This window comes from Rhamphochromis longiceps, linkage group LG22, assembly GCF_057381845.1.
Source record: "Rhamphochromis longiceps isolate RC_006_pf linkage group LG22, R_longiceps_female_GT1.1, whole genome shotgun sequence".
Taxonomy (NCBI): Eukaryota; Metazoa; Chordata; class Actinopteri; order Cichliformes; family Cichlidae; genus Rhamphochromis; species Rhamphochromis longiceps.
Genome location: NC_140577.1, coordinates 14929597 through 14952615, shown reverse-complemented (window position 1 = coordinate 14952615; position 23019 = coordinate 14929597). Strand labels below are relative to the sequence as shown.

General features: G+C 39.9%; 2 protein-coding genes across 4 annotated transcripts in view; both read right to left on the bottom strand.

Annotated features, from left to right (window-relative positions):
• The window catches only part of LOC146643760 (uncharacterized), a 403826-nt gene that overhangs the window by 176661 nt on the left and 204146 nt on the right, over positions 1-23019 (bottom strand). The window lies entirely within an intron of this gene.
• Positions 1-23019, bottom strand: part of trps1 (trichorhinophalangeal syndrome I) — a 137176-nt gene that overhangs the window by 108190 nt on the left and 5967 nt on the right. For all 3 annotated transcript variants that reach the window (XM_085395613.1, XM_085395611.1, XM_085395614.1), the window contains exon 2: positions 9268-9799. In XM_085395613.1, the coding sequence (XP_085251739.1) occupies positions 9268-9280 (13 nt within the window). In that variant the 5' untranslated portion in view covers positions 9281-9799. The remainder of the gene's footprint in view (positions 1-9267; positions 9800-23019) is intronic.

The following is a 23019-nucleotide window of genomic DNA, read 5'->3' as shown; positions in this document are numbered from 1 at the left end:
TCGAGACGGGTTGGTGGCTCTCTATCAACCATCGTCAACAGGGAAAATTTTCGTTTCCGCAGCTGGTTGGTGAGTGGTCAGTAGAGGTTGCTGGCCATCGCTAGATAAAATTAGTATACAGAAATGAAGAGGTATACGGTTTGCTTTGGTTGCTAGTAGATTGCTGTGGTTGCCCATAGTTACATTTCAACAGCCTTTGTAGTCTACATCTTGGGCAAGATGGTGAACCCCAAGTTGCTCTCTGATGTGTTCCTCGGACTATGAATGTTGAATAGAGAGCTCTTCAGCATAAGGAAAAGTGCTTATACACATAAGTGAATGAGGCATGTTCTATAAAGTGCTTTGTGTGCGTTAGATGAGAACCAGTCCACTACCACTTGGTGAATAGTTGGCGAGTGTTTGCAGGCATGTTGGCATCTTTCATGTGAGTGAGAAAAGCAATAACAACAGACACCTTCAGATAGCGAACAAATTCTACAAACAGCTTCACATCAGAAACGTTGGGAGTTTCTCTTTAATTTCTATTTAACTTTTCTACTTAGAGACAGTGATATATGAGCATTTCTCAACACATCTGACAAAAACCCAACACAAATTATTTATTGAAACATGGCCCTTTAGACTGATTGGCCTTTTTGCTTACAAATTCACTGTAACTTTGGATCCAACACTCGAACCGAAGCTGTAAAGAACTTCATGAATCAAACATGACATGTTTCTTTACCATAATATAAAAGCTTGCACATTTTGTGAAAGGCTGCTGCAGATGAGGCTTCAGTGTGCGAATCCTCGAAGGAACAAGCAGGAACAAGTCCATTTTCACATATATATGTGATCTAAATGTACTTATTGTGCTTGGTTGAGAGTTTGTGTTTGGTTACACAAGTGTGTGGCTGCGCAAGCAAGTGAGTGATTGTTAGCAGAAGCTCGTTAACCTCAGAAGTCATTACCACAGCCTCGAGGTTTACGGCAATTAGACAAAATAAACGGCAAACGAAAAACAAAAAAAAGGATAAATGAAAAACAAGAGGAGAGAAGAAAGTGATTACTGGAGAAAAAATTAAAGTGATTATTTTCACCAATTTGAGAAAACAATAACCCTCCCCCCTCAGCTCTATCCCCCATGAGAGCGGCTAAACACAATTGCTGAAAAGAAAGTAATAATTGGAGAAAAATAGAAAGCGATCATTAGAGTTAAGAAGAAAAAAAACACATTCGTTTTGATAATTTCTAATATAGCTAATGCGAAAGAGGAAAAAAAAGGCAAATGTTGTAATTTATGAGAGACGAAAAAGGAAGTGCAGTGAATACGCATGTATGTGTGTGTGAGTCGGAGGAAAAGGGGTAGTAGTTGACATCACTGCTCCTATGTAGACTTCTTTTTTTCTCTTTTCTCAAGACGTTTTTGTTTTTACAGCTTCACTCTGGGCAGACCAGACCGTTGTACACACGTTCATGCGCACAAACACACACACCCTCGCTCGCTCTCCCTCTATCTCTCTCTCTCTCGCTCACATACACACATGCACACTCCCATACATATTCCCATACGCACAGACCCCTAAAGGGGCCTTTTTTCCACATTGGACCATATGGTGCAGACAGGCGCACGGAAACAATTCTCTAAAAACAACACACATTCTACACTTAGAAACCTACCACACACACACACACACACAGGCTCATAGATTTTCCCTCTCGCTCTCTCTCTTTCAAACACACACACATACACATGCACACACCAGACAGTTAAATCTGCTGAATGAATTGCTGCCTTGTTCAGCAGTGCACTAATGGCAAGAACCTGCTATGGCGATTACCACACACACGCACGCGCGCACACGCACGCGCGCACACACACACACACACACACACACACACACACACACACACACACACACCAGGGCTTAGCATTAGGCATTCTAGGGCACTTATCCATTAGAGAGGTTAGTTATTTTCCTCACTCCAAACGTAGGTATTCAGCTTAATATTCCAACAGCGGTGGTTGTAAATCTGCTCGGTTAAGGAGCTGGGGCAGATCTCTCCGAAAAGCTGGATCTCCTTAGTACACCAGGATGGAGCTCAACCAATTATACAAGCTAATAAAAAGGCTGATATTTTACTTGTTTTTATTTTTATTTTACTATAAAAACCTGACGGTGAAGCCTTGAAATCTTTATTTTAAAAAAAGTTGTAATTATGATGTATTCAGTTGCGTATCCTCGTAGCTTTCTTTCTGTTTCAGTAAGTCTTGCTTACCATTTCCATTAGCTTACTCTACTTAAAAAATCTTCCCACATATCCTCTAGGTCACAGTTTTGTTTTCTCTCACAGTCGGTAAATCCACTTTTCTGCCAGTCTCTCTAGTTCCCTTTTTCTCTCGTGTAATCAAAGACGCAGCAGGTTCTCCATTATTCTTTAAATTTGGCACTTTTCATCTTTCATTTCAGAGTCAAATTTAACAGTGTTTGTTATTGCAGTCAAATGTATCCGATGGACTCAAAGCAGCTGGAGACAAGAATGCCCAATTTTTCAGCTCCACTTACTCAGCATTGATTTGTTAAGACTGAAAAAAGTGACTTCTGTAATGCGCGATGCCGAGAAAGAGAGCACTGAGTCATCTCACTCAGAGGGAAACTTCCTTTCATACTAATGGGGAAGAAACTGCACATAATAAAGAAACGTTTCCATAATGTAAAAGTTAGGGTTACAAACATTACTGTCACAATTATTTTCATTCTTAGTCATTTGCTATTTTATCCTGTGATTGTTTATTTCTAAGTAATACCATTAACTGCTATTAACAGCTTTGTGTTTTCAGCTGAACAGAACCAATGTCAAACCTACTTTGTCAAAAAAAAACAAGAGATTTTGCATGAAAATACTTAAAAGGCCACCCCCAAAGACACCAAAACTAAAGCAAGGCAGAGGCTGTTTAAGCATAAGGCAAGTATGTCTTGCATAAGTAATAATCAACAACGCACTGCTCGACATAGACTAGCAAATCTAGGATACCCCACATTGTAATGTTTTTAGAAATGCCATGTTAGACCCATAAAAGTTCCTGAAAAGTTCCTGCAGCTGATTTAAACCACACCTTTACACGTTTAGTTCTCTCTAGCATTGTCACTATGAGCAAGGACTATGCGTGTGCATCAGTCTGTGTGCTCTGCAGTGATTGACAGCTGCCGTTGCCGATGCTATACATCCTTCATGAGAGCACTCTGTCTTCTGGATCAAGGAAGCGAGATAATGCATCATGGACAAATGTCTTAATCTCACTTAATCTTACTTGACATTGTCCACTTTTTTTTGGGGGGGGGGGGGGGGGGGGGGGCACAAGTGAGAGCCACTGCACAGTTGTAATTTTGTCACACAGACTTTTGTTGTAAATGACACATTAATGTTATCAGAACATAAAAAGGTGTCTGGGGTGCTTTTTTAGTCACAAAGCATCATGTTCAGATGCCATCAAGCTAGTATTAAAAAAAAAGGATTTGAGGTTGAAAGTGGCTTTAGTCAGTTTATCTTTAATGACAATTTTGCTCCTGCATTGTTCCACACAACAGCAAGCAGTCCCTCACCACTTGCACTGGCATTCCAGTCAAACAAACACAGCCATGTGCTGTGAAACTCATTGCATCGTGGTGACTGTCTGAGTTGCATTTGGCTTCAGTGAGCACCTGAAAAAACTACCGTTTGGAACTATCTGTCAGCCCCCAGCTACTCTGTTTTTATTGTTCTGGCAACTTGTTCTGCTGCTGCCAGGCACCCTGGCTCCTTTGGATGGCTGTGCTGGCTGCTAGTTTTAGCATCACCACCAGCAACTGGCCTGTCAGCTCCCAGCAACTCTGTCTTTATCGTCCTGGGTAAGGGTTCTGGTGCTGCCGGCCTGGCAGGAGTACTATCAGCAGCAGCCTGAGCTTCTGTCTTCCCCTTTGTTGTTCCTCATCAGTGGACTCTCTACAGAGTCTGTCAACAGTTGAAAATTTGATGTAATTCACAAAATCAACTCCGTATTAAAAAAAACGAGTGTGGTCGTTAATTTTGTCCAAACTTCCAATACGATGTCATGTTATATAAATGAGTGGGTCAAAGCTGCTACAGAGCACTGCGGTGATAAAACATTTACAAGCAATGCCAGTAAAGACACAGCATTCCTACGACTAATACATGGGTGGAAAAAACTGAATATCAGCAACATTTGATTACAGAAAAAAATGACAGTATGCAGTATTTTGGGGGAGAAACTTCATTCAAGCTGACTTCAAACTTTCTGCAACTCCGTCAAGGCTGCAACTGCAAAGAGATTTTTCCTTCCAGACATACTGGGGCAGCACGCAGCTGTATAGTTCACCAGCATATGGATTAAATAAATACAGTCTGCACAGAGCTTGTTAACACTTGTTCACTTGGATCCAGCACAAGTTTTAGGCAAACCCAACAAAAAAAACATGCACTCACATCTGTGCACACCCAGACCAAAGCGTACATGTAACTTATATGCACACAAAGAAGTATGACACACACATGCAAACATCCTTAAAGGAGTAAATGTGTAGGTAAGTATTGTGAATCCACACATAAATATATAGAGAAACTGGAGGGAACCTTTTGATAAATACTAAGTAGCATGTTAGTGATTAGCAAAAACTCCATTTACCACACTAAGGCAAGTCTGTTTGTATGTCTGAATCCAATTTAACCAGTTTTCGAATCAGCATAAATTAACTGTATGGGAGTTTCATCTAATCATACACTTGGTTGGATATAAAAATAATAAATTGTACATTTTAGCTGAATCTTTTATCTTTTACATGCGCACTAACATCTTACGTGTATCCAACAGTTACTTGGAAGTGCTTCAGTTGAGATAGCACAACTCTCTCTCACACACACACACACACACAAAACTGTTGGTTGGGGTCTGATCTACTTCTGGCTATGTAGTCAGTTGCTAACAAAATCTGATTAATGGATTTCAACTCAGTCTCTCCAACAAACACAGAAGCAGACTGAGAGGAAGATGAATTGGTACAAGCTTTGAAAACTAGGTTGGGTCCACTGCCTCAGCTTTGCCTAGTTACCGTTCTTAATCTGATTAATCAAATTTTTTTCCTCCTAGAAAGGCTTTGGAAAATGAGCGCACCAAGCACCGAATGCTAGTCAGGTTTTGCTGTGTGAATCTGACCCTCCAAACAATTTGGATACGAGGAGAAACAAACATGAACTGTGCCATGCGTGCCTGCATTAATGATAACATTTCTTCAAGCCTTCAACTTGTTCCAGCATCAGTTTATGTCGTAAGATATACGATATGCCATCTCGATCCAAATGTTAACCAGGCTTATAGGCCTACCCCAAATCTAGGCATATTATGCCTAGATTTGGGGTAGGCCTATAAGCCAAATCTAGGCATATTATGCCTAGATTTGGGGGTTGCAAGCCTGCTGGCATCTGGGCTGCAATGCGGTAGTATGGACAGCTCTGGGCACAGTTATATAAGCTAATGAACCATCTTAAGAGCCATTGGAGAATTTTTTGTAAACCAAATGCTACATTTATAAACTAACAGCCAATATACAGTACACTGTTGGTCGAGTTTTATCAATATATTACAGACAATGCAATCAATTCCTAAACAGCAACTATTATTGGCCAACTATGTCCTGCCTTGTACTTTGATTGCTCAGAAAGCAAACTCAGAATAAACAGGTCAAAACAGCTGCACCATAAAAAGATAATTATTCAGTGTGACAATGCAATCAGGTCTGCTTTCTCAATGTAGTTACAAACAGAGTTACTGCAAGCATGCAAACAGACCATAATTGAGATAAAACAGACTTATGCAAAGAATTAACACGCATCTGTCACCCTGATCTTTGATTGATTCGGTGTCCTTTAAAGTAGTCGATCATTAACAAACTGACAAATTAAGCCATTAATAGCAATGACACCTGGTGACACCTCCTTTATTAATCTTTGCCTGGCTAAATAATAAGTCTTAATTGGAATCTATTAGAATGAATTGTTAGTTGGGATGTCAGGGACAAAGAAAAAGACTTGTGTGCATGAGTTTGTCCATGTACGTCTTTGCGAGAAGATAAAGGTTTAATGCCCTCTCTACTTATTGATGAATGGGTATGTCTCGACGTCCTACACACACATACGCACACGGAAACACTGAAAAGGAAAAAAAAAACGCGCATATGTGTGTGTATGTGTGTGGAAAACTAACAGCGGCAGAGCGCGCTGTAAAGCTGCGAGAAGATGAGATCATCACACACACTGAGCTACCTTCTGACCCATTTTGGCAACAGTCAACAGGTAGTTTACACGCGGATGTTCAAACGTTTTCTAAACCAGGCTCTGCTCTGACTTTTGCTGTTTGAGGCCGACACACACAGACAGTAAGAGGGTGACGCAAAAAGAGAGAGAAAGATCTGCTGACAGACAATGGGGAAGGAACACATCAGGAATCACCACCTCAGAGGAGCGAAACTCTTTTGTGGGCTACTATGTCACAGAAACAAAAAAAAAGTCTTTATATGTGCACACTGCGCTGTGTGTTGCGTGCAGGATCAAATTCAAATGGCTCTATCTCTACTCAACATTGCTCAGTTTTTTTAAAGCCTCAAGAAAAAAACAAAAAAAACCTGGCACATGTGACTAACATATCAAAGACTAGGAGATAACCCAACATGCACGCACACCACTGCATCTATGAGAACATTTGTATATACACATTTGAAGGCATGCAATCATGCACATGCATACACACAATTGAATAGACACACACACACATGACCACAGCTAAAAGCATCAAGCAGCTCAAAGTAATCCGCCCTGCTGAATAACATCACCAAGCAAAGCCACCGCACCGCATAATGAAAAACATGCTAACACACACACAGATGCTCGCACACTGTGCAAAAGGACATACGCAAATTTGCATATCCATTATCATTCACTATGGTGCATTCAAAATAGCTACGTAGAAAGATATTCATAAAGACGCACCAAAAGTACAGAGACAGTCTCAAAGACACTCTGCAATGATCGTGCATTTACAGTTAAAGGGTCATTTCACCAAAAAAGACCTGCGTTTTTTAGCCTTCCAGGCTGCTTGGAGTTCACTTTAAAGAGATTTCAACAAAGCTGCTAGTACTCATATACTGAGCTATACAAATAAAGAGGATTCATACACTTCCTAAAAAATCAACTTATCTTACATAACTCAATGTATAAGAAACCTTGTTCTGGAGAGTTTTGAACGGTTGAAACAGTTCCCAATAAAAACTGTTGAGACAGCAGAAATAGCACGAGAGTGTGTGAGAGAAAGAGAAAGGAAGCAGACGTCGAGAGCTTCAGCGTGCGTTGTGACACAGGTAAAGGAGGATACACAGCAGCTGTTTGTGCACCTTTGTTTGTGTGTCTTTGTGTGTGCTCAGCACAGCTGATGGCTGGTGAAAAATGGAAATAAATAAATTCACAAATTTAAAGCGTGTCAGTTCTTGCAGCTTGTTAGTAACACAAAAGCCCCGATAAGGCAAAATACAGTGCGGTTAAATTACCGTATGTTAGCGTCACAATGCATACAAATGTACACGCCCACATATATACATATATACACACACATCTAGACGAGAATAATTCTCTATTTACATGGCATAATTCAACAATATGGTTGTATGTACCGTATGTGAAAAATATTTCTTGATTTGCGAGCGTTTGGATAAAGGCAGACAGTTCGGCACATACGGTATTTAAACCGAAATAAAAGAATACAGCACTGCTATAATTATAATGTATGCTACACCACAAACCACTGCAGCTTTTTGCACATGCTTACATAATAACCTCAGCTGTAAATATATGTACTTCCTGCAGTACAATAACCTGTGCAGTGCCATTACGTTCTAGGATCCATGAATGCACATAGCAAAAGGAAAAAGTAACCTTTTCAGTTCAAACACTCTCATATCTGAACAAACAGATCATGTTTTGGTGTTGTACAAAACTCAGCATTTAATTGAACAGGCACTCTTATTCATATGTTACCATCCCCTAATTGCAGGCTCACCATTAACGGTCTCTATGTAGCATGTGGGCTTCTGTAAAGCCTTGGAGATCACTGGTACTAATCGACATTGCTAGTAGTTTGCTGTGGTGGTGCTGGAGTCGACGTTTGAAAGCGTATTTATGGGATCTGAAGAGCGAAATTAAAGCAGCTGTGTCAGAAATCTCTTGTTAACAGACATCCCTGGTAACAATTGCATATTTTGGAAGCAAACCAATCAAACAGTAGATCAAGTTGCTCCCTCTAAACTTTACAAAGTGTGAGGAACTAATGAGCTCTGCTAATGAGGTCTACTGAACCAGAATGCAGCAGATGCTTACTGGAAAAGCAGGTAACGTTTCGCTATGAGTAAACTGCTCCACTGCTTGATGTCAAAAACAATCTTTTAACTTTTATTTCTGCATAGGAATCATTTGAAACAGCGCAGTATTCGAGCAATATTTAAACAGTTTTCCACCCTCACTGGGTGCCACCAGGCAAACATTAAATACCACAGCGTATGGAGGAGCGATTCAAGGCAACGTGCACAGTCACTTCCTCCACAAGTGATGACTAAGAGCAGTTTTTCATAATACTTCGTTGTTCTGCGTGTACGCCATTTTATCTGCAGTCGCTTAGTAAACTACCCCCCTGTACCCGCTTTGGCTTGAGGTGGTTACATCAGACCCACAAACTGGCCGAGCTCTGAGAACGACGGATGCCTGTTAAAGCTTTTATTTTTTTATTTCTCGTGAAATTGTTTGCTCTCATAGTTTAAAGCAAGACTTGCTGTGCACACACACACCACAAAAACACGCTGAGTTACTGCAGAAAAAGTATATTAATTTTTTTTTTTCAAGGAATGAACGCTGATGCTGCAGAAAAAAAGTGAATTATTGTTTTATTTCTAATGAAAAATAATTCATAAACAATTATTAGCACTTTAATTTAATGTAAAAAAATAAATCCCATTAACATTTGTATTAATATTGTATTAAAGATTAGTGTCTAATTAAAAAGTGTATAATATACATTTAATTATTAAATGTTACACTTGATAAACTGACTTTGTAAATATTCACGGTAGTTTTGTCAGAACATGTAGGACAGAAAGCAGCAGAATCCTGAATATCAGCAGTAAAAACATTAAGTTTAAAGTTGTTCACTTTCCTATTGAGGGATTGAAAGTGACAACATATATGTCCTACCTCTGCTGATCATCGGGTTATATAAACATCATGGCTGGCTCCTGGCTTTGGCATCGGTTCTGATGAAATGGCTCGGTTTAACCCTACGCCGCAGCGGTCCGTCCAGCAGCGCAGTTCGGCTACTGGCCTTCTGTACTCCACAGCGTAATGGAAAGCAGAAACCAGGTGTCAGACCAGAGCTAGTATCCTTCCATTTCTTAATCAGGTCCACACAACTCCTCGCAGGTCCGTGAGCATCCGCGCTGAAATTCTTCGGCTTCTTTGACTTTTGCTTGTGAAGGTCTTCAACTGTAAGTCGCATCAGCTACTTTTAGTCCACGGCTGCTGCCCCCCCCCCCCCCCCCCTCTCGTACGCTTAACAGCTGGCCATTACAGCTTTGAGTTTGATCAAGTGTGTGTTCTGCGTAAGAGCTGTTATGCAAGCTGTCACGTTTGCTGTCCGGTCCTTTATTTTTTGTTTTGTTTTTTCGTAATTCAATTCTGGTTAAGGTCCTCAGTCATGGTTGTCAGAGTCCACTATCATCTTAACAACCTGCAAAAAGACAGAAAGACAAATACTGTTAGAAATGGGCACATGCTGCAGAAGTTAATGAAACCTATTGGAGCCAGATTTCAGACATTTTTTCCATACTTTACGTTTACGGGAAACAATTTTGCCTGGACTTTAGACGTCTACATTAAAATGGTTGATCAAAGGTGCACAATAGCCAAGAAAACATTCAGTGCCCTGCTCAGACCCTGGCCGGTTTGAGGGTTTTTTTCTTTTCTTTTCCCATATGTGACAGCTGACAATGCCTTTCACATGTAAAGTCAGTTTTGAGGTCTTTTTAAAGTCGGGGCCACGGGTAATTTACAGTACAATTTAAAAAATAAAATAATAATAATAAATGTGATTCTTTCACAGTGAGCATCGTCAGCTTTCCGTGAACTGAGAAAAAAAAGTTCAATTTTCAACCAAAATCTACAATTAACAAACATGTCTGTGTTTGACAACTGTAAACTCGTTGCTTTTTTGCTTTTTCATGTCAAATTATATTTTCTTTGTACCACCACAGAAGGACGTGAAGCACAACAAACAGCCCGGACATTAACAGTCAGGTAAATAATGAGAAAAGACTGTGCAGGCGCAAAACTACTGGGGAAAAAAAAGGTCACTAATAATATCCCAAGGATATAATTAACAGTAGAACCCAGCATCTCGCTGTCTTCTTCTTCAAGTATGATTTGCTCACTTTCAATTGTGATTGCTTAATGAATCACAACAAGGCCGTCATTGATGAATAACTTCCAGGAATCAATAAAATAAATGATCACATATTGGATTTCCAGCGGCTGTGCCCGCTGACGAGTCTATTTTTCTTCATTCTGTAATTCTAACTGTTACAAGTTACACTCTAGTTCTCAGTTCCCCCTTTTGTTGCCCCAACCACAAAAATAACCCCACCCTCTGTGTCAGTAACACTCCTCTCCCGCTCTCTTTTTTTTTTTTTTCATTCTCACTCTGCCACCCTGTCTCCTTCTTTCCATCCATCTCGGCTCTCTCTACCTCGTCCCGCAAATCAAAATGTTAGTCTGTATTTATAATAAACCGTTTTCCTCCAGTGCCTGCATCAACAGTGGATAAAGATTCAATACCTGTTCAGCGGTCTTGACCACTTCCACAGACAGTTCTAACTTTGTTTGGGCTATAGATAGAAAGTTAGCACACCAGAACTGGAGGCTATCATTATCTGAAAATGGATATCTGCTGTTTCGCAAGAAAAATTGCTGGCAATAAAAGCCAAGAACATTATGAGTCATTACTGAAATTATGAGTCATTTTAAAGACCCTCCCATCTTAAAACAGTGCTGTTTTTCAGGATTAAAAACTAACTTCTCAGAAAAAAACACGATGATTTCCAGGTAGGCACTTGGAAAAAAGTTGTCCATAGGTAACCTTGTGAAAGTGTCCACACCACAAAAAAACAAACAAAAAACAAACAAACAAAGAACACAACAAACAAACAAAAAAAGAAGGTGAGAACTCCAGTATCACATCAAGCAGACATGCTTCCGGTTATTACATGATCGACCACATCATGTAATAACAGCGTTATAACGGAGAGGACGAATGTTCTTTTCAAAGCAGAAAAAGAGAAATCTAAGAATCAACTTATTCATTAGCAGTTCTCACAAAAGGAAAAGAAAAGAGGAAAGAAAAGTTTTCTTTATCTTAAGAGTGAGTATAGCTTTAAATATTTTTTTTCCTGTGGAACTCTGACTCAGTCAGCCCCTGCTTACTCATTTTCTCAATCACTGTTTTTTGCTTCTTTGGTGTTTTTCTCTGTATTCTCTGTTTCTTTTTCTTCCTTTCTTTTTTTTTAACTTCCACTATGACTTTTCTTGTTTTCTTGCATTCATTCATCTCTTTTTCTAGTATAACTTCCATTTCCCAAGCTCACGTCCATCAACTTCACGTTTTTCTCCCTCTCTCCGTTCCATGTCTCTCTCCCATCAATTCATCACTGAGCTCGCTGTCACATTAATGTGTTTCTTCTGACTGTTTTTCCAACTGTCATTGTGGCTGAGATACCCCCCACCTCCCAACCACCGCCACAGCCCCCCCATCCCTTCTGCGCTCACTCCCGCAGCCCCCCACCCCCCCATACACACACACTTTGTGAATGCGTGTGGTCCAGTCCGGCCATAGACTGTTACATTGTCCCAGACAGGTTGGACTGCGCCACTAGCCAGCAGACGAGGGGGGGATGGGGGGAGGTGGAAAGCGGGGGTTCCTAGGCAATGTTTGTTTTTCTGTTTCCAATTTGGTCCAGCCTGAGGAACTCCACACTCCGCTCTGTCTCAAACACACCATTCATGACGGCCTGACGTACATGATTACACACACATGCCCACTCGCCAGCTCTCAGCTCGCTCCGAAGCACGCACGCACATGCAAACAGACGCACACACGCGTTACATGCTCTCACTGCCTCCAACAGACGCACAGACTTAGTGTAAATCCACGACGACAAACATAGCACTCGAGTTCATTTACAATCATTTTTGTCACGAAACACAAGACCCTCAATTTATCTTTGTCCTCATCTTTTATTGTTTTCTGATTTGTTATTGCTAATGCCGGCTCAAATGACATGCTGGTCAAACTAATTACACTCGTTTCTTCCTCATCTTTCGGCAATTTTTTTTCCTCTGCTGTCCCAAGGAAAATAATTGTCTTTGAAGGGCCGTTTTGATGTGTCTTGTTGCCTTTTCAGATCTTATGTAGGCAGAGTTATGCTCCATGTTTCACCAATTAGAGCACAGAGAGTACATTGTTTGATATTCAGCTCAACTCAACCGTTCCAGCTTAAATGGATTATTGTGGTCATTTTTGCTGTTAGGATTTTAAATACACTAACTAAAGATCTTTCTATGTACTAGTAAAATCGTTATCTTGGATCAATACAGACAAACTGTGCTGACAGGTAGTTATCAGTCTTTTCAGATGTCATGGAATTATCGTCCCCCTGTTTGGTTTAAGCATCAACGATGTACAAGCAGGCACTGTATGCAAATGAGGTTTACTATGATTCAGTGCTCTCCGGCCGGTTCCCTGCAGATCATACCAAAAAAGCAGTGCAAAAGCAGCAAGAGCTGCACGCAGAGCTTTGCCGTTCTATCCGCGGCATAAAACGTACTGAGTAGCAGGTGCAAAACCATAAAGCTGGATGTGGAGCTTTCCAATTTTACTGTCAGGTAAACAAAGGAAACTATTAAACTACTCTTGAGATTCTCATAATAATTTGTTTAGTGATTGCAAACAGCTTGTCAATCAAAGAAAGTTGTCTTCTTCCAAAATCGTAAATTAAATTAATATTAGGAGAAGAGACGAAGCAAGTGTTAATCAAAGCAGTCAATGCCCCAACAGAGCAGATCATACAAAGTGCAGACAATCTTGTACAGTGACGAGACAATGATTGGCCTATGGAGAACATCAAATAACCTTAACCATAAGGTCCTGATGGAACAAAAAATGAACTCCATTAAGATCAGGTAAAATACAGCCAGACACTTTTGTGTTGGCATGCATGACAAAAACAATGTTCTGATGACTACGTCTAAGGTAACAAAAAGAATATTTCCATGTTCCTAACAGATCACTAAAATTCACACTGTTAAATAAAAGCAGAGCTGAAAAAGTCAATTATCTGATAAGCTGATCACCGCAGTGTGTGACCATTCAAACGTTCCAATTCCTTGGTTCCCCCTTCCCTAATCTGAGAATTGATTTTTTTTCCACAGTGAATTGAATATTTAGGTGGATTGACTAACAAATCAAGAAAAGTGACGGCAGATTAACTAAAATAATAGTTAATAGATAGATAGATAGTTAATAGCTAGTTAATAGACAGATAGATAGGAACATCATCCTATCAAGCATGCACATGTTCAACCACACCAAAGAACACAATTAAAACTTCTGCTCTACATTTTGCATTGATCTGACCGTCTGCACGGCAAGCGAGCAAACACACTGTGCCAGTGCTTCTGCTCTCTTGTGAATCACACCACTAAGTGACCTTGATCAACCAGATCTTTCAGCTGCTGAGGTTAAAGCTGAGGGAGTGGCTTACCTATTCATTACTGTATGCAACACCCACAGCTTTTAGACTTTTCTCTGACACATATGCACGTGCAAGTTGCTGACATAGCACAGCTTTCCTGTGATACATAGGTTCCCCCTGAGTGGATAAATAAACAGTTGTAGGACTGATATTAGTCCACTTCTTCCTGTGGGGTTTGGAAATTAGTCTAAAACAGCATCACCGTTGCCACCAGTAACACTATTAATATAAAGAAAACTATACTTTACTACATAGTGTTACAAGTGGTTTTGAAACTGCTGAGCAAATTAATCTGCTACATCTTAGAAAACAAGAAAAGAGAAAGCTCAACTAATTACTAGTTAACTGCAGTTGAGGCTGGTAGAGGAGACAAACTTACCAACCACAGTCAAATGAGTATCCACATTTGCCTCGTGGACAGTGCTAATGTCCCGCCTTGATGTACGATAGTAGCAGGAAACCGGGAGATGCATAAATCAACAGGGGACTGTTGATTCTGACCTTGCTCTCCACAGCTAAGACTCTCATACATCAAAAATAATGGAGAACAAACTCTGCTTCAGTGGTAGTTGTAGGCGTAATGGAAGGAACTAGTAGCTGCATAAATCAACAAGTTGATTGTTGACTCTTGCCTAGCTGTCTTTTCCCCCAAAATACGGAAAACAAACTACAGCTCTGCCAGAAACACACACGCATTACACACATGCATTCCACGAGCCTGCCGAAGTCTGCCAGACATATCTGATGATTTTGAGTACACGCACACACCCATGCATGCTTGTGTTTGTGTGTGTGTGCCTTGGTTTGGTTTGTCTGTCTGGGTAGGCTCAAACATTACATCAGTCATACACACTCACATCCACAAACTGAAACAGACAAATACACTAGATCATGCACGCACTGCGCCACATTCGCTATTCAACACTCTGTCTCTCAGGAATACACACACATGCACACAAAGACAACCACACACACACACACACACAATATTTCCACTGCTGGAGAATCGGACGTTTCCTGCAAGCGGCCGGGAAAAATGTCTGGACAAACTTAAGACGCACACACGTACACACAACGGAACATTTTCAACCCACAATGTTTACATTATATTCCTTTCCAGAGCCCTTCTATCTACAAGCTGGCCAAGTGAAGCAGCGTTTCTCCATTGAGCAGTATCGGGAAGCAAGACTGGAAGACTGTCAGTGATGTCAATCCAGGGCTGGGCTCAATTAAAAGAAAAAAAGGGCTTTAATCAAATCTCAAAAACAAGTATAATCAACTTCTCATAATGGCTTGCTGTAATTTTTTATACGGGATAATTTTCACTGCAGTAAAAACATCTTTAATGAATCTTTTTTTCAGTGTCTCAATCAAAGATATTACTAGTGCCTAAGAGATGCTGTATTAACTTACCTTTGATATCATGCGTGTATGAGGGTGCAAAAACTGATCTCCACTGAAGGCCAAAGCATCTTTCATTTTCTTAGACTGCAGCAAGGTTACATTTTCAGTGATGCAGTGTTCATTTGCAAAGAGATAGAAAAAGTGACGTACTGCCTTAGAGTCATATCATCGCCTTACATAGCTGAGGTTAACAATTCAGATTCAGCAAACCACATTTAAAAAGCACTTGGTAAAAATTTTAAACATACTAATAAGAGTGCCCCTCTTTTTACCATCTTTTCCTCACAACGCATTAATCAACTCAGCTGGTCGTTATCAATTTAGTCACATTAAAGTTATCTGCATAAACTCTAGTAAACTGTTGTTATCACTGAAAAACTGCAGTTGTCCCTGGTCGTGCAATGTGTTAGAGGTGGAATCGGTCTAAAGGACAATGATAAATACATACCTATAAGCCAAATGAGCAATCAGACCAGTTCTGTTAATGTGCATGACTGCTCAAATATATTAAAAGCAAGCTAGCATTAGCTGACACAAGCTATAAATTCTGTATTGATCCCCAAAGCAAAGGTTCCTAGTTTTCCCCAAATTTTGGTAAAATTCCAGTTTGAATAAACAGACTTCACTGTTTAAAACTGACTTTATTTTGAGTGTTCTCTAAGGCATAAATTGGCTAAGCTGGCTAAGCCCCATCCCTTCCTTGCCAATGCTCTTGATCACAAAGTTGAAAAAAATTATAATTTTCTTTTACCTTATATGGAGTTTGTTTTGAAGCCTGTATTACTTGTTTATGCTGACAGCAAGATTAATGGGCTTTCCAAGATAATATTAGCTAGTGCCTCTTACTGGTGGCGCTATGGTGGAGCAGAAGATTGGCACTGACATAGACACTCAGGACATAGCACAAATATATCATTGCTATAATTGTCACAGAAAATTCCACCCTTGACAAAGAAAATCACACAGGCCTACAGGACGGTTGGCAGCCCTCTGGCAACAATGTGTTGCAAGGGAAAAAGATGTATATCTCAAAGGTTAGCAAGCGGTTGTTGACAGTCGCTACTTGAAACAGGTCACAGAGTGGTACGCAGTGCTACACAAAAACCTGCTTGGGATTGCTTTAGCCACTCGCATATTGCCACAGTGGCGGTAGTTTGTGTGAAAAATCCTGACATGTCTGCAAACAGTTGCTAACTAGTCTAGGAACAATGGTGCCACTGTGAAAAGTGCAACACAAAATGGAAATGGAGACCGTTTGCCTTCAAAGTAAAATCTGTGCCTTTTGAAACTCACCCGCAAATGGCGAGGCACTTTCAAAGGCAAACACTTTCCGTTAGCGTCACACTTTTTCAAGTTTCACCAATCTTTGGCAGGTTCTTGGATGAAAATTTGCAAATGACAGCTATCTGCTAGCGACCAAAGCAATCCCAAGGAGGTTTTTGGCATCACACATCACCCCAACTTCCAGGAGCCAACACCGGGAGTATACAATTTTCCCTGTCAACCGTGGGTTGCTGACTGTTTTCTAGACTGAGCTCTAACAGACTATAAAAGACAACATTTATGATGACATTATTAAGTTATGTTACCATCTGTTTTAAAGCATGAAAAATGCTACAGACAGATTCTTTTAACCACAACAGGTGTGACACCAAACAGGTAACCCAAACCAGCACTAACTAGTACAGCAGGGAGGTTCATGTACAACAGGCAAACTTTTCTCATCATTTAACAGAAACTATTCAAAAGGATTTTCTCAGTGCACAAATGGCTGTACTTTCCTGTGGTGCCGATATTCGACACATCTTCAAAGATGATCTCTAATGAGTTTCAACATCATTGCAATGCTCCTAACTTCTCTCTGCTGTTCTATCACCTCCTAGTCCTCATGCTGGTTTTCTCAATTCTCTTTGCTTTCTCTATCTCCTCCATAATAATCTGTAAATCAGACACTGTCACAGTTGCCTCCTTCCTAAGTGTTATTCAGAAGGGACATTTTAAATCTCTGTAACTCCTTGCTTTATCATCTTATATTTTAAGTGAAGCTGTCAGTCCACGGTGTAAATCCACTCGACTGCAACAAGAATATATTTAGGAAACAAATCAAGAGAACTTTGTTTTATGTTAACCTTTATAACATGGCTTCAGTGTTTAAGCTGATTTACGTACCTCTAAAGATAAGGTACATTTTTACTATTTAAAAAAAAAAAATCTTTATCATAATGTAGAACAGACAAAAAAAACTGGGGTGTTGGGTAATCTGACACATCAAATGGATATCAAGTATCAGAAAGAGCAAGTTTTACACAGGTGTTAACTGAAAGAATACATAGCAGCGAAGGGAGTGGCCACTTGAAGAGATTACAAATCTCTCATCGCCCAACATTCAGCCTGATTTTGTAAACCTCCTCCCAAAGAAGGTAGTTCACGCATTAAACTGACATTTTTTTTATGTGGCACATGGGAATCTGATCATTTCACTGACTCACTGACTTTTCTAAAAGAGCAAAAGGGAGGGGCGAAAAAGAGCGAAAGAGAGAGTGGAGGCGAGAGAGAGATTCTCACAGCTAGATGAAATCAGCCTGTAAAGAAAGGGGAGAGGACAACTTGTGTGTGAAGCACTAAAAAGCCCAAAAGCCATGTTTCAGAACAAACGCCATGCCCCCCACTGTGCTTTTCCACCCACCGCAACTCACACACATTGGCCTGAAGAAAATTTAACTGTCAGCCGTAAAGTTTTCAACCACAGTAAGTGATCTTTTGCCCCCTTTCTCGCCCCACTTTTCCCCCTTCCTCCTCCTGCCTATGCAAAACAGTCCCCATCTATCTTTCTGTTGTTCATCCTTCTTTCCTCCTTTCCATTTCTCTTCTTATTCTATCTCTATTCTATTGTTGCTGTACATATTGAGCTTCATCTCCTTCTCTATTAATGTCCATCGCAGCCTCCTTTTATTTCCTTTCCTTTCGCCATCAGTGTGTCCATTCATCCATCCATCATTCTATGAGGACCAAACCACTGTCCAACACAGACAGGCAGACACCCTCGCTATCCTATTTTCCTTATAAACTCTTTCCTACCACAAAAAATGAGAAACTATCCCTTTCTCTGTCCATTCTTTATCACACCAACCCCCCACTTACTGCATCCACACATATATCCACACACTTCTGACTGTGGGCCTCTGACACCCACCTCTTCGTCTCCCTTCACAAAAGTCTCAAAGACCCCCAGATGTGTGCCCCCTTAATTTCCATTTCAAAAAAGAACCACCTCCCTCCCTCCATCATCCATCTATCCGTGCATCCACTTCTTCAAACACACTGCAGATACTTCAAAAACACACTATTACACACAGCTTATCAATGACAAGCCTTTTTTTAAAGAAACAAAGAAAAAGAAAAAGCTGCCAATGAAAAATATCAGATCTTTGAAAGGGGAGTACAGGAATGTTGCAGATACAGACATATATGTTTATGCTGACCATCACAAATACCATTTATCCATAAGGAGAAACATGCTGATGGTAACAAATTCTCTTTGCATTTCAAATACTTGTTTGGGACCCAAAGGTGAGCCCTGAGAAAACAATCCATTTAGGTTACTTCCACAGTAAACGCAATAATCTTGCATTTGAGCACAGGTTCATCGTTAGGTGACGTTAATTAAACTGATAACCTTTTTCTTCTTTAACAATACGACTTGCTATTTGCATTCACAATAACTTTTACTGAATTTTTTCTGCACTCAAGGTAACAGTATAATTTAATAGTGAAACTGCAGGCACTAAGGTTATTTCATTTTGCTGGGGGGGGTTTCATTTTTTTAGTTGTTGTTTGTTCAACGGAAACGATGAAAACTGTGTTATAGAAAGTCACTGAACTGTTTCAAGTTTTTTATATTCACAGCCAATTTATAGGTATACATTTAAAAAAAAAAAATTAAAACAATACTTGTGCAGTACTGCAAATTTATTCATCTAATTCCCTGTTTATTTTCTACACTTCTGGTGACTCGGCACCATATTTCTGTTGCTAACTTACCAAATACAATTGCTAAGTTCAGCTACCGCGTTCCTGTTTAGCTGCTAGTAGACTTTTCTCATCTTCGGCCTACTGAACTATGAATAGTTGCGTTATCCTGTTAAATGAATACTGTCTGTCCACATTACAGACAGGCAGGAGTGATAACACTTGTTACCTAGCTCAGAATTTCATCATTTTAATAATTAGCCACTGCCACCAGATGCTACATTAATAATAAATTAGCAGATGGCTAATGTTGTTATCAGGCAATTGCTAATAGCTAAATAGCTAAATTTAGTATTCATTAGTATTTTTATACATTTTTTTCAAAATTCTATTCAGTACTTACATTGACTATGGTACTTACAGTCAAAAAAAATACTGTTACATTTTTAGAATTTTAGAATTTTGGTATCAATAAAGAGTGCTAACTATCCATTCCATTACTATCCAAAATAGTAATAGCTGGTACCAATCCCTATTGCATGATACACGATACCCAATTTTACATCAGCCCGAAATCCCTTTAAAACAATATTATTCTTAGATCACATCATTTAAAGCCATTAACCACAAAGCATGTTCAATGGCTATATCTAACCATTAACCATTCAACATTGTCAAACAGCCACAAGACAACCCTGCTACCCCACAGATATAAAATTCCAAATGGAGGGAGGGAGTACCTCAGCCAAAAGGTTGTGGCTTGGTGCCCAAAGTCAAGTGTTTCATTTTAACTCAAACAATTTACTGCATTAGATTTCATACATTTAAAAAGTCCTTGTACCAGAACAAGCTACAACACCTTCAAATGTGCTGATTAAGCACTCTTCACTGCTGGGAGAGAAGATTAGTCCCTGCCTTTTCAACGTTTATGTGGCTTGAAGAGAAGCCCTGAGGGCATCTGCTCTAACTGTCTGCAGGGGTGTACCCTCTAAAGCCCAAAGCTGCTATCGCACAATTACTTTACAATATCAAAAACCAAGCCCAGCACCATCCTGCAGAGAACAGGTGAGGCAGTTAGCTATGTCTAACTTCATTTTTCTGCTTCTTTCAGAAATGTCAAGCCAGACCAGAAGCAAGTTGAAAGGGTGTCATATCTCCCTGTGCTTCTTGCTGCCTTCTGTTATAGGGCAACCAGCCAGGGATACATGAATAAAATAACACATCAGGCCAGGCTAGACTGGCCCTTCATGAAATACAGTTACAGCAGAATTACAGTTCCACTCCTAATCCGTATTCCCTCATCTTTATTTTCTACAGACTAAATAGTCCACACAGCCACAGGCAGAAGAAAAGAACGAGAAAAAATAAATCAGGAGAAGCAACGTGTGGCTATGTGCTTTAATGAAAAAAACAATGTTAGTCGCTTAAATCATAGTTTTAATTTGACGGGACGCCATAAAAAGTCTGCCCCTTCTAACACACAACCACGCAGAGAAAAGCGCACAGTGAGAGACACACGCATACATGCACCAGAGTGAGGACAAAGACTACTTTGAAAAGTTACTCAGCCACCAGATGTTTTAGTCTGATCCCAGACTACAATACTAATGGGGCTGTACGCGTGCGTGTGTGTGTGTGTGTGTGTGCAGAGAGGAGAGGGGAGAGAGACAAGCCGATAGTTTTAAGACAGTAGAAGTAAAGTTTGTTCCTCAGCAGGTCTATAGTTGTAACAAGGACATGCAAACACTTTCAAGGTAAACAAACTGCTTGGCTGCAGATAATCACAGAAGAGAAACTACAGATTCACATATAACAAAATGGCAATTTTTATATTGGACAGACTTGAAACTGTAAGCATATGTCAATGCAATGAGAGCTTAAGAGTACATCACACATACAATTACACCCATCCATAAAATAAACAGGCATTAGGCAGCAGTACTGTTGTATGACTACAAGACAAGCACTGGATCGAGCGTCAAACGCTGCCACAGAAAAGTGTGCCTCATCAAACCTCAAAAGAATCACGATTGCGAATGAGAGAGCGCACAAGAGCAAACAAATGTCAGCTGAAGTGAAAGTTAAACGCAATCTTCAAGCAAGTAAATTAAGTGTTTTGACAGTGATTACAGGATGATTGGGCACACATGACACTAACAGTCCTTCTTGTCTTGCATTACAGTAAAAATAGGAGGCAGAGATTTGGAGATAATGAAACAGAAAGAGGCACTTCAAGAGCTAAGAAATCTAAGCTGTGCGTACATGTTGTGCAGGTTCTTGATTTGACTGTTGACAGAGCAGACAGTTAACCTTCAGTGTAGAAATAAACAATCAGTGAGTCAATTCAATCATAGCCATGCAGCGAATGAGATAGATCTGACCTCAAGAGGAGAAGATAAGCGCCAGTGGGCTCCTACAATAACTGATAGCTATCTATCAACAACGCTGAACTGTCTGGAGATGAATGTTTATTGATACTGCAGGCCAAGCATGCGAAGATGTGCAAAGATATGCTGCAGGAACGGATGCCATATTAAAACTATATAGTGAACAGTAAACAGTCAACAACCACATCAAAAATACTGTAGTTATCACGCAGAAAATTATCTGTCGAATTAGCCCAGATTGTACTAAACTAAAAACTGATGAGACATGAAATACAGTTATTGTAACACAAATGTGCCGCCCACTTTAGAACTTGTTAAGAGAAAGCAAATCTCCAACCCTGAACACTGGAAAAAGCTTGATCTTACAATTTCTTACTACAAAACAGGTGGATTTTGTTCTTATTTACAGCCATGAAAAAATATATAGAATGACTTCTCATTCACAATCAATCTTTCCTCCCTTCGGAGCAAGATAACTCGTTTCCAAGCAGCTTCCTTGATTTAAAAAAAAAAGACACTTCTTCTACTTGAGAAAAGTCTCACTGAATTACGCATACAGTACTTGAGAAAAATGGTACAGCACCCTCCATCTGCGTGTTGCACAGCCGCTTCAGCTTCAACACAAAGAAGCTTACAACATAAATCACATTCAGATTCCTGCCACTTATGCCACTGTCACAATTTCCATAGTTAATTTTCACTGTCTGCCTGCTGGGTGCTGTGTGAAAACGGCAAGAAATTACAGACGGAGCCATGCTCGTTACTTAAGACCGTTAAGAAAAACAGTAAAGAAACGCACTCGTAATGTTGTATTTGTGATGTTTGCAATTGAAGTTTGCAACGATCAAAATCATCCAGCAAAGTAAGTCTAAATGCAGACAACATGTACTTACTTTTTGAAATTAAATTGATGTTTACATTTAAATCAGTGTATTACAGTATGGATGTCTCTACTCTGTCCCTTATACAATGGTGACTGTTTGAGGTATACTTAACTTTACATTTTTATACAGAAATTAAGGATTTTATAGAAATGCACTATTTTACGTGAAGCATGTGAGTTTCCACATTTTAAGTGATTAGACCGTATCCTCTCTTCCTGATCTCTCTGTTAGTGTCAAGATACAGACTAGCAGCAAAGCTTTACATAATGTGTCCTCTAATATGTGCATACAATGAGATAAACCTAAAAACACCTACAAACGCCTCAACCTGCACGTTTCCTGTGATGGATCGTCTCGCTCTTGACCCTATGTCAAATCGGCCCGGGTTGCTTTTTCACATTGCGCGCTAATAAATCAAGTTAGCAAAAGAAAATGACGAATGTAAATGAAATGCAATGACAGCAGCAAGTATCGTAGAGCCACTACAGTAAGAGCCAAGGA